Below are 11,505 nucleotides of genomic sequence, written 5' to 3'. Positions count from 1 at the left end.
TAGTTCAATTAAAATGAATCCATACTTTTGCAATTAAATATACTGTAAATAAATATATAAATAAATATATATATATATATATATATATATATATATATATATATATATATACACATATATATATTTATTTATTTATGGTGCGTTCACACCTACAGGATCTGCAGCTGATTTTCTTCAGCTGATTTCATTTAAATAACTGAACACAGCATCAAATCTTCTGCAGATCTGCTGCAGATCCTGTAGGTGTGAACGCACTCTAACAGTATATTTAATTGCAAAAGTATGGATTCGTTTTAATTGAACTATTGAACAATGAAAATAACTTTTTTAGAACAAAACTTTGCTTTATTAATCTATATCATAAAAATGAAAGTCTGTCTGTCTGTCTGTCCCAAATAGACTTCCAAACGTCTGAACCGTTTGACCCCAAATTTGGCACACAGATACATTAGGTGCCCGGGAAGGTTATCGCGAAGGTCTCGTCCCCACCAGATGTACGGGAGAGGAGGGGGAGGGGGAAGAGCGGCGCCCCATAGAGATGAATGGGAAAATCTCCTCACTGCAAACACAGGTGATATAATTAGCTGCAGCAGACACGGCAGTTTGGAGCCTTAGCAACCAATAGGATTACTGCTCTCATTTTCACAGGGAGCAATGGTTGCTAGGGAAGCTGCCTCACAACATCCACAGTAATAATTGGTAGACCCCCTACTCCATCTATACAGTACATGTATACAGGACCCCCTACTCCATCTATATAGTACATGTATACAGGAAACTACAGGTATACAGGACCCCCTACTCCATTTATACAGTACATGTACACAGGGCCCCTACTCCATCTATACAGTACATGTACACAGGACCCCCTACTCCATCTATACAGTACATGTATACAGAACCCCCTACTCCATCTATACAGTACATGTATACAGGACCCCCTACTCCATCTATACAGTACATGTATACAGGACCCCCTACTCCATCTATACAGTACAGGTATACAGGACCCCCTACTCCATCTATACAGTACATATATACAGGGCCCCCTACTCCATCTATACAGTACATGTATATACAGGGCCCCCTACTCCATCTATACAGTACATGTATACAGGACCCCCTACTCCATCTATACAGTACATGTATATACAGCACCCCCTACTCCCATCTATACAGTACATGTATATACAGGGCACTACAGGTACACCAAACTGTGACTGGGTAACACTGCCACACCAGACCTGACCAATACCGCCATACTGTGCTGGATAACACTGTCATACCAGACCTGACCAATACCGCCATACTGTGACTGGATAACAACTCCATACCAGACCTGACCAATACCGACACACTGTGACTGGATAACACTGCCACACCAGACCTGACCAATACCGCCATACTGTAACTGGATAACACTGTCATATCAGACCTGACCAATACCGCCATACTGTGACTGGATAACACTGTCGTACCAGACCTGACCAATACCGCCATACTGTGGCTGGATAACACTGCCATACCAGACCTGACCAATACCGCCATACTGTGACTGGATAACACTGCCACACCAGACCTGACCAATACCGCCACACTGTGACTGGATAACACTACTATACCAGACCTGACCAACACCGCCATACCAGACCTGACCAATACCGCCATACTGTGACTGGATAACACCACCACACCAGACCTGACCAATACCGCCATACTGTGACTGGATAACACCGCTATACCAGACCTTTCCAATACAGCCATACTGTGACTGGATGAATCTGCCATACCAGACCTGACCAATACCACCATACTGTGACTGGATAACACCGCCATACCAGACCTGACCAATACCGCCATACTGTGACTGGATAACACTGCCATACCAGACCTGACCAGTACCGCCATACTGTGACAGGATAACACTGCCACACCAGACCTGACCAATACCACCATACTGTGACTGGATAACACTGCCACAGCACCTCCACCAACTCTATACTACAGGTATACAAGACCTCCACCAATTCTGTACTACAGGTATACAGCACCTCCACCAACTCTATACTACAGGTATACAGGACCCTCTATACACACTGACACTTTATACCCGGGCAGCGCCGGGTACAATTTCTATTTAAATATATTAACCAATACAGGGATCGGCATTATTGCAGAGGATCGCTAACCCCGGTAATGCCGATCCCTGTATAACTGCTGTTTCCTGTCCATTTTTGTGGTGTTTCCATCATTTTCTGTGGTTGACAGGTTTTCACAGGACCTTCCCTCTGCCGAACTTGGGTCCCCTGCAAAAATGCTTGAGTTTCCCATTGACTTCAATGGGGTTCATTACTCGAAACGAGCACCCGAGTATCGGGAAATATTCATCTCGAGTAACGAGCACCCGAGCATTTTAGTACTCGCTCATCACTAGTCAGCACTCACAATGCTTTTTTAATTATCTGATTGTAAATTTTGTATTTTATAAAAATTATAATAGAGGCAGACATCTTTGTATGCTTTGTAGCAAGCCCCATCTAATAGCCACTGGCCAAGACCCGAGTCACATTAATAGAAGAATGTTATAGAAATAAAAATGAAACAGAATAAAAGCTGTAAAATATCAGGATTATTTGCCGGGCTGCTACAGGTGGGGAATAGCAGGCAATCTGCCTGGAGCATTCCTAATGATGAAGAGGGTGGGGAGGAGGGACAGAGGGGTGGTGTAAAGTTAGGGCACAGATAATCCCGTTTGGCACGGGGCTTCAAGTTTAAAAGTATTTTTTTAGGACAATAACTGCATCACCCTCCGAATGGACCGCAGGAATGATCTTGGATTAAAAGCAGCTATCAAAAGGTACAATTGGTTTGGGGGGGTCAGATTGTGGGTACAGAGTTGCTTTAAAGTTGTTTGAACCCTATTCTTTTAAAAAACAAAACAGTGAATAGGAGGAGAGCAGAAATGAGTCTACACAGTACATACAAGATTCATTCTTGGTATATTCCTGCTATGCTTGCATGCAGAACATACATAGTTGCCAACAGTACCGTTTTTGTTGGGACTGTCCTTATTTCCTGGGTATGTCCTGGCAAGCCCCTTCCCTCTGGGCCGGCCCTCCTATTCCCCTAACTATAAGCACCCATTAGAAGTGCTTTGTAAGCAGCAAGAGGTCTTTGCACTGCTGGGTCAGCTCTAGGATCCAGCAATGTAACATAATGTAACACTTAGAGATCCTGACAGGCATCACTGTGGCTATGTTCCTTTGGGTCCTAATCACAGTGTGTACAGTACATGCATTTTATCACTTGCTCCTCCTTAGGGGTGTTCAGTAACTCCAGGCATGTTCAGTCGCACAGTAAGTTTCTGCTCTCATGTGTGACTCCTTCTCCTCCAGGGGTATGCTGTCCTGGTATGAGGGAGTCTGATGGTATCAGGAAAGACGATAGACATGGAAGGTAAATATATACATGCACATATATACAGTGGGTGTGTTTTTATATAGGTGAATATACTTGAGAGTATAAGTGGATACATGTGTATGCATATAGGTGTGTGTATAAGTATGAGCATATATGTATGTATATATAAATAGGTGTGTGAGTATATGTCTATATTTATTTAGTGCATGTGATATGGTAATTTTATTGGGTGCTATATTGCCCATATATATATATATTGTATGGGGAGATTTATTAAAGGGTGTAAAATATGGACTGGTGTAAACTGACCACAGCAACCAATCACAGCTCCTCTATCATTTTACCAGAGCTGAAAGCTGAGCTGTGATTGGTTGCTGTGGGCAGTTTACACCAGTCTATATTTTTACACCCTTTGATAAATCTCCCCCTATGTGCCTAAGTGTGTTTACAGTATAGAAGCATGAAGTGTACAGAACACTGCAATTTTAAGGTGCCCAAATGCCTTTAGTAGCTGTCAGCTGATCGTTTGATTGACCAAAAGCTATCTGTGCCATTTACACTTTATTTGTGTAGGTGTTGTTTTGTCTTTTTTTCTCTATTTTTCCCTGCACATTGGAGTGCTTAGCAAATTGGCTGTGTAGTAAAATACCACACTGTACTGTTCATGTAATTGGTGTCTGCTGCAGTTCCCCAGATAGCCATGTAGCTGGAAATGCCCCTATGAGGGGAAGACTTGGAAGAGGACAGCTTGCATACAATGAGAATATAGAAAAAATTCAGCAAAAACCCACACCCCCACAAACCACACCCACAATATGCCACACCCCTAACTGTCAAAGGCGAAGTGTCTCTGGGAGAAAAATTTCAAAGGCTGACAACTATGCACATATATTAGGGAAAAGAATATAGTCAACTTTTAAGCACAACTTATAAGTACCCTGAAAGGCTACATTAGGCATATTACAAGTCTCTGATATATTCTCTTCAGCATTTTAAAATCCTTACTACAATATTTCCATTAAAGCATTATCCTATTTTTTTTCCCATTTACTTATTCACCTGCATACTTTGCCTCTGGCCTCTCATGTTAAAATTAGATAAGCTTTCATAGCAACTTTGAGAAATTCATTTTTCAACAGGAAGAGTACCTTACACAGAGTAAAAAAAAATAATACATATATTGTATACTGTATATTCGTACAGCAGCTAATTGAAATCCCTGTCATGTCAAAGTGCTGGGACAGTGCAGTCTTCTTTACTGAGGGTTAGACCCTGACACTGCATAAAATAGAGTCTCTAAGAGGCTACAGGTATAATTGAAGAGTGATTAAAGGTTACATTCTCATTAAATGTTGCCACTAAAATGCCTAAGAGTTTGTTACTCGAGTAGAGCAATGAGCCCCATTAAAATCAAGGGCAGACTCGAGCATTTAACCAGGTGCCCCCTGCTAAACAGAGCAGAGGGTGTCTGGTTTACTCTCAATGGGGGAGATTTATCAAATTGGTGTAAAGTAGAATTGTCTTAGTTGCCCCTAGCAACCAATCAGCAAAGTCCAGCGAATGATCGGATTTGGACATACTCAAGCTGCACTTATATCTAGCTATGACATTTTCGTTTATCCTATAGTGTTACTGTAAGGAAGGTATAACTTTTTTTTCTACTTTTTTTCTTTGATCTAACACTGTATTTTAATGGCACATATGACTTTTTGATTGCTCTGTTTCTGTAACAATCTATAACATCAGGAATGATTTTTTTTAACAGCAATTGAGGCTGGGGGATCATGTAATGCTCTGTGAGCTCACAAGACTCTTGTTCCACTTTAATATTTTGTATGTTGTTACTTGTAGAAAACATCTCATTGCCTTTTAGGACTGGTGTTCTAAGTTCACACCGCAGCACAGTATGAAAGAAGCCTTGGGGGTTGTTCTGTGTAATTTATTTGAGTAGGGGGTCGATGACTCGAAACACTAAGAAATACTGATTGAAAGCGTAATAACATCTATGTTCTTTGCTGGTCAGGAGACTACAATAGGGACCATTTGTTTTATAATTTTTTTTTCTTCAGAAGTGTATAAAGCGAACAAAAGATTCCAGGTAGAACCATACAAGTAACACGGCTCCTCTCAAAACCAGTGTCCTACTGTTCCTGACTGTAAGTATCGACCAGCTTGTAATTGTCCCACACAGAATGGTGTTATGCCATCAAGCACCCAGGAGATATGTGTATAAAGGTTTATTCAACAAATAATACAAACAAGTGAAAAAAACATATTAGATATCTATCTACAATGTGGATAGTTTTGAAAATCTAGTATCTATACATAAAAATAAAAAGGTTTCAGAGAAAAAGCACAGGCATAGCTTCAAAAACATAAAATAGCTACAAAAATACAATTTTTACTTTTAAATTATTCCTATGAATTCTTACATGATAAAATTGCTACACTGTTACACATAGATAAATCCGTATACTGCATATAAGTTAGCTTCACTACAATGGCTTTTATGAACAGATATATAATTACATCCGTTACTTCCATTCATGTACCGGCCAATCACCTGCTTCTAACATTAATAACAATACAGTCCTTATATGGAATAACATAATACCTATAACAAGAAAGGCAATCTTCCAAAAAGAAAACGCATAAAAGACCTCGGTCATTATTATGATATAGATTTAGAAATAGTCACTACGGTCATTATGAGAACTGGTGAACAAGATTCTGTGATCAGAATAAAGCTTGTGAGGGCTAAGCCCATTGTCTACCCCCAGATGTCAGCGGCTGTTGATTGGTGGCTGTCCTGATTGGTGGCAGAAGGGCCCCCACAAACACAAGTGCCCAGGTGCCTGCAGCCATGAAAGCCCCTAATACATGGGACTTCAAAATTCTGTCATATCCCAAAATAAGTAGAAAAACTGGATCTGTAAACAGAGTCCATACCTGTATTGCTTATTGTTGTTGTTTTTCTTTGTTTAGCTATATATACTTTAAAGGCATAGTTATGTAAACCATAATACTCTTATTTGTATAATTAAAAAAATAATAATAGCAAAACATAGAGCTGGTCTATTCTAGCACCAAGAAGGAAATTTGTAAGCTTATTAGGGATTTGCATTATATATACTGTAGGTCCATTATAACGCCATGAACGCCAGGTGTCTTTGAACCTGTCAACAGGCTACAGATCACAAAAAATGGCAGTATATGACTTGTCAATGAGATCTCAGTATATAACTTGTCAATGTGATCTCAGTATATGACTTGTCATGAAATTTATGTTTCACATATTTTACAGAAATTTACATTTTCTGCTCCTGCCTTTCATTATGCAGCATGAAGAATTTGTAATAGTATTATATTAATCAATTCCGGGCTCTGTTGACTGCTATCCCCAGGATAGGCCACCAGTACTGATAGGGATCCGACTCTTGGCACCTGTGTTGATCAGCTTTTTGAAGAAGCAGCCTCTGCATTGTTTACATGTGCTTATATATGCATCTGCCATATTTTTTCATAGTGGCTGTTCTAGGTACTGCAGTTGTGTCTTTTTTAACTTGATTGGTAGGCCGCTGCAATAGCTGGAACCTCAATTACAAAAAAATAAGGTCAATTCCCCCATTGATCTAATATTGATGGCCTCTCTTCAGGATATGTGCATACTTTAATAAAACCCAGATAATCTATACTAGTTAGAGAATCTCCAAAATGGTGGTATTCTTTATAGACCAATACTAATCCAGCATCTAATGATTATTTTATAATAAGGAAAGACATAGCACAATTGAGCGCTTTCATTAGCATAGTACAAGAAGATTGCAGAGAAGGGATTTTGCTTCAACTCTCCTGCTACTACTTTACAATGACTGAGGGACATGTTTATGTAGATTTATTTATATTCAAATTGTCATTACAAGAGGCTTATCCCTTAAAGTGTAGATGTCATTTCATGAAACCTATCACGTGTCACAGAGATATGCCAAATCAATAGTGCTCCAGGTACTGAGGCCTCCACCGATTGCTATGAGTATTGTTTTCTCCCTGCTGTCACTTTGCTGCTAATGACAAGCTCTATGAAAAAAGAAAATCCAACACCATCCATAGTGCAAACAAAGCTGTTCATTGCATGATCGGGTACAAAAAGAATGCAATGTTTCAACCCCAAGTATGAATACTATACTATAGGTTTCCTAAAGACCCTTGGGGTTGAAAAGTTGCATTCTTTTTGTACTTGATCATGGAGTAAAAAGCTTGGATTTGTTTGCACTATGGTTGCTGTTTGATTCACTTCTGTCCTTATGCCTACATATGGAATCGGAGCCTCTTCAGTTGTTCTTGAAATCGGTAGGGGCCTCACACCTCCCACTCCGTTTAGACTGTAAGTCCTTTTAGCTCCTTGACTCTTTATTTGTTACTGTTGCTTGATTGTAAAGTGCTGCAGAATATGTTGGTATTAGATAAAGATTACAATAATTTTATTAAGCCAAATGTAAGTGGCTTGTGTAGCATGTCTATAAGGGTAAAGTAACATTCAGCAATGATAGAATGGTTTATAGTGCAATAACTGCAGCATAAATACACATTTTTACATCCTGTTTTTGTTGCCATTTTCCTGCTTTTGTAGCAGAATCTGTAACCCTCTTTAGAAACTGTGCGATTTGGTTCATAAATGCTTTTTTTGATGCAGTTTTTGATAAAATTTTGGACGTAACATACATATTTATATAGTGTATACTGTATATCAGGGGTGTCAAACTTCAGCTGTTGTAAAACTGCAATTCTCATCATGCCTGGACAGCCAAAGCTTTAGCTTTGGCTGTCCAAGCATGATGCGAATTATAGTTATGCAACAGCTAGAGGGCCGCAAGTGCTGTATATCATATCTAAAACGGTCTACAATTACTGGAAGATGGCAACAACAAAAATGCAACTGTCAAGTCTTAATGCCAAATATATGTTTTTTTAATGGAATGCAGGAGCCTAATGTATATAAAACTATATATTTTGTTGTATAAAACCAATTGAAGATTGGTAAGGTTTCCTTTTATGGGGCCCTCTGCAATTTAGTGCAGTTTGTCTAGTCTCTGTAAGTTACAAAATCCAACACAGTGCCTACATTTTACTAACTGAATGACACTTCATGCAGTCAGGAACCATGTTTGTGAATGTACCTAGAGGTCCTTGGCCAGAAGCATGCAAAATACATAGAAATTGTAGTATAAAGTGTTATATCATATGCCCCGTTATATGCTATAGGGAAAGCATTGTGTCAAAGGAATGCATTAAAACTTGTTACATATTGCTGTAAATTTAAATTCAATATATAGTAGAAAAATAGAAATATTTTAATATCGGCCTACGACACTGCATAGTGATTTAGAAAAATATTTTGTGAAAAAAATTTAATATTAATAAAAATACAAGTTTTCTAGAATAAAATAGAATACCCTTACCATTGAAAAATCTGCTTCTATATAAGTGGAGCTGTGCAAACTAGAAGTATCCATAGGAGATTGAAATCTCTTTGTTCATAAGAAGAATACAATGATATGTTTTACAGTATATGGCAACCTAAGGTTACCACTGGTACCAACTGCACACAAATATTTTGTGCCAAAACTAGTCACTATTGCTTTCCATGGCCTAGTACAGCAGATGGATCCAGAGGATTAAGAGAACGGCTGGGCCTGTGTATTCTACCTCCATGAAGACGAGGATTGCTCTTAAGTGGACTAGGGCCTGCAGTAACATGCTCATTCTTCAGAGAAGAGGAGGTCTCAGTGGCGCCACCACAAGTCCTGCTAACGTGGGTTGCTTCTTTAGAGGCACTGAACAGTTGTATCCCCTGTTGCATAACGCTCACAAACATCTGTGCAGACTGCTGGTGATGTTGAGACATTAGTAGTAGGTTTGAGGCAATTTTTTCCAAAATTGCATTCTGCTGCATGATAAGTTCGGAACTGGACTTCTCTGAAGCCATAATCTGTTTAAGGGATTTGCTAATATCCTTCACATGGCCATTAAGAACATTGAACTTCCTTGACATTGTTTTCCGGAACTGGGTCTGTTCTGAGTATATTAGTGCTGTGTGCTCGCTGATATCATTCCTTATTGCTGGCGGCACTTGATCGCTGTTAAATGGAGACATCATTGGCAGCTCATTGAACGTTTCATCAGACACGGCCTTTTGAACGTTTGCACTATGTTGCTCTTCTTTTGCTGGTTGTATGTCTTGTAACATGAAGTAATCTTTTCTGGTTTCAAAATGGCTCGAAAGGGGAGCCATATAAATTTCCCCCTTTTCTTCTTCTTCTGTATCACTGAATTCTGACTTGTCATGAAGAACGTCAGTCAACGCCATGCTAGTTGATACATCTAAATAAAAGAATGGGAAAGCCATTATATTTTAATATAATAGACTGCTTAAACCTAAACTAGCAAAATACTATTAACTTTAATCGGTTTGAAGACATATATACACCTTTAAAATAAGATTGACAGCATGAAAATGTTACAAGAATGTTAGCCTGAAAATAAGAAATATTTTCTGTAAAGAGTAAATACCATTTTGCTGACATCCCAATTTATACTGGTGATGTTACAAAGTTAATAGATGTGAACATAGGTAAGTTTTAGTGATACCAGTGTGTTTTAACCTTGATGTACTTCTGTCAAGAAGTGATAATAACGAAAGGCGGCTTTCACAGGGTAAACAAGTGCTTGCTTTCCTAGCTTCAGTGTTGCTCCTTATGAAGTGTGTGATTATGGTGAGCAGTGATCCTGTATATATATATATATATATATATATATATATATATATATATATATATTTATTTATTTATTTAATGAATACCAATATAGCTTACCCCTCATCTTGCATGAAAATGTATGAATTTCCAATTCTGTGCCACTTACAGCCCTTTACAAAAGGTGTTTATAATAATAAGTCCTGCCCCACCCCATCCCATCACTGCAGCCATGGTGGCTCCATAGTCCGATTCTTCCTGCTTTAGGTCTTCAATCTCCGGCGGGGTGGCCTGGCCCCCAATAACTAGACTTGGTGGAGGCAACATGACTACAAGCCGCTACAGTTTCACCCTCATGCCTAGTTACCGGGAGCTCAGACCAAACATTAAACATGGATTTTTTTAAATTGCCACCCTGCCTAAGTGAGGCAGTTCCTAAATAGTCACAACATCACAGACCAAAAGAAGTCAAGAGGACCAGGAGCCACTGTGACTGCAAGTGAGAGAGGTGATTATAGCTTGTTTATTATTTTTATGAAACTATGAGCCATTAGTATCTTTTGTGTTCCACTGGACAATCCCTTTAAGACCAGTTCATAAAATGACAATTATTATCAGTATACTCCATTCATGTAAAGAGATACAACATTTCTTTATGTAAAAAAACTTTAAAATTCTAAATCTTAGCTGTCTATATGAGAAAAAGTATCATATCTTCTTTTAGAAGTTTGCATCTTAGAAAAAATACCAGAAAATATTCAATGAAAAGCTCTGAAAATATGATACCAACTGAACTGAAACATTGAGAAAACAACATTTCTGTTCAAGGGCTAGAACGCAGCTTCATAAGATCCAAACACCATCTCCAGAAATCTCTCATCTGATTGTATAATCTTCAGAGGAAAGTAGAATATTGATTTTTGTCAACTCTTAAAATAAACAATTGAATTTCTATTATGAGGGGAAAATGTGTTGCTGCATTCTCTTAGGTAAAACATAACCAAACATAAAACCAGATTATTTTGTTATCATTTGCTTCAAAGTCTTGACAAGGAAGCGGTCAAGTGTTGATTTGTTACAAGCAAGAATCGTCTCTTTTATGAACCAAACTGAATGTATCATGTTCTGTGCGGAATCAAGGTTACAGGTGTTATCTCTCAGCTATTATCTCGCTATTCATTGCAATTCTATAAACATTCTTACACTGGAAGTTTTGGAAACAGTGTGAATCATAGAAAAAGAAAAATACAAGCACATACTTTAATCAATTGCAAAGCACCAAGTGAAGAACGGGGCCAGACTGATAATAGAAACTTGGCCAAAATCCAATCTC

General features: G+C 38.6%; 1 protein-coding gene across 2 annotated transcripts in view; it reads right to left on the bottom strand.

Annotated features, from left to right (window-relative positions):
- Window positions 1–5,739: 5,739 nt before the first annotated feature.
- The window catches only part of SEMA6A (semaphorin 6A), a 169,470-nt gene continuing 163,704 nt past the window's right edge, over window positions 5,740–11,505 (bottom strand). For both annotated transcript variants that reach the window (XM_069962681.1, XM_069962682.1), the window contains one exon: window positions 5,740–9,801. In XM_069962681.1, the coding sequence (XP_069818782.1) occupies window positions 9,053–9,801 (749 nt within the window). In that variant the 3' untranslated portion in view covers window positions 5,740–9,052. The remainder of the gene's footprint in view (window positions 9,802–11,505) is intronic.

The sequence above is a fragment of the Dendropsophus ebraccatus genome, chromosome 3, assembly GCF_027789765.1.
Source record: "Dendropsophus ebraccatus isolate aDenEbr1 chromosome 3, aDenEbr1.pat, whole genome shotgun sequence".
Classification (NCBI taxonomy): domain Eukaryota; kingdom Metazoa; phylum Chordata; class Amphibia; order Anura; family Hylidae; genus Dendropsophus; species Dendropsophus ebraccatus.
Note: the sequence above shows the minus strand (reverse complement) of the source record. Positions and strands in the feature narration are given on the sequence as shown.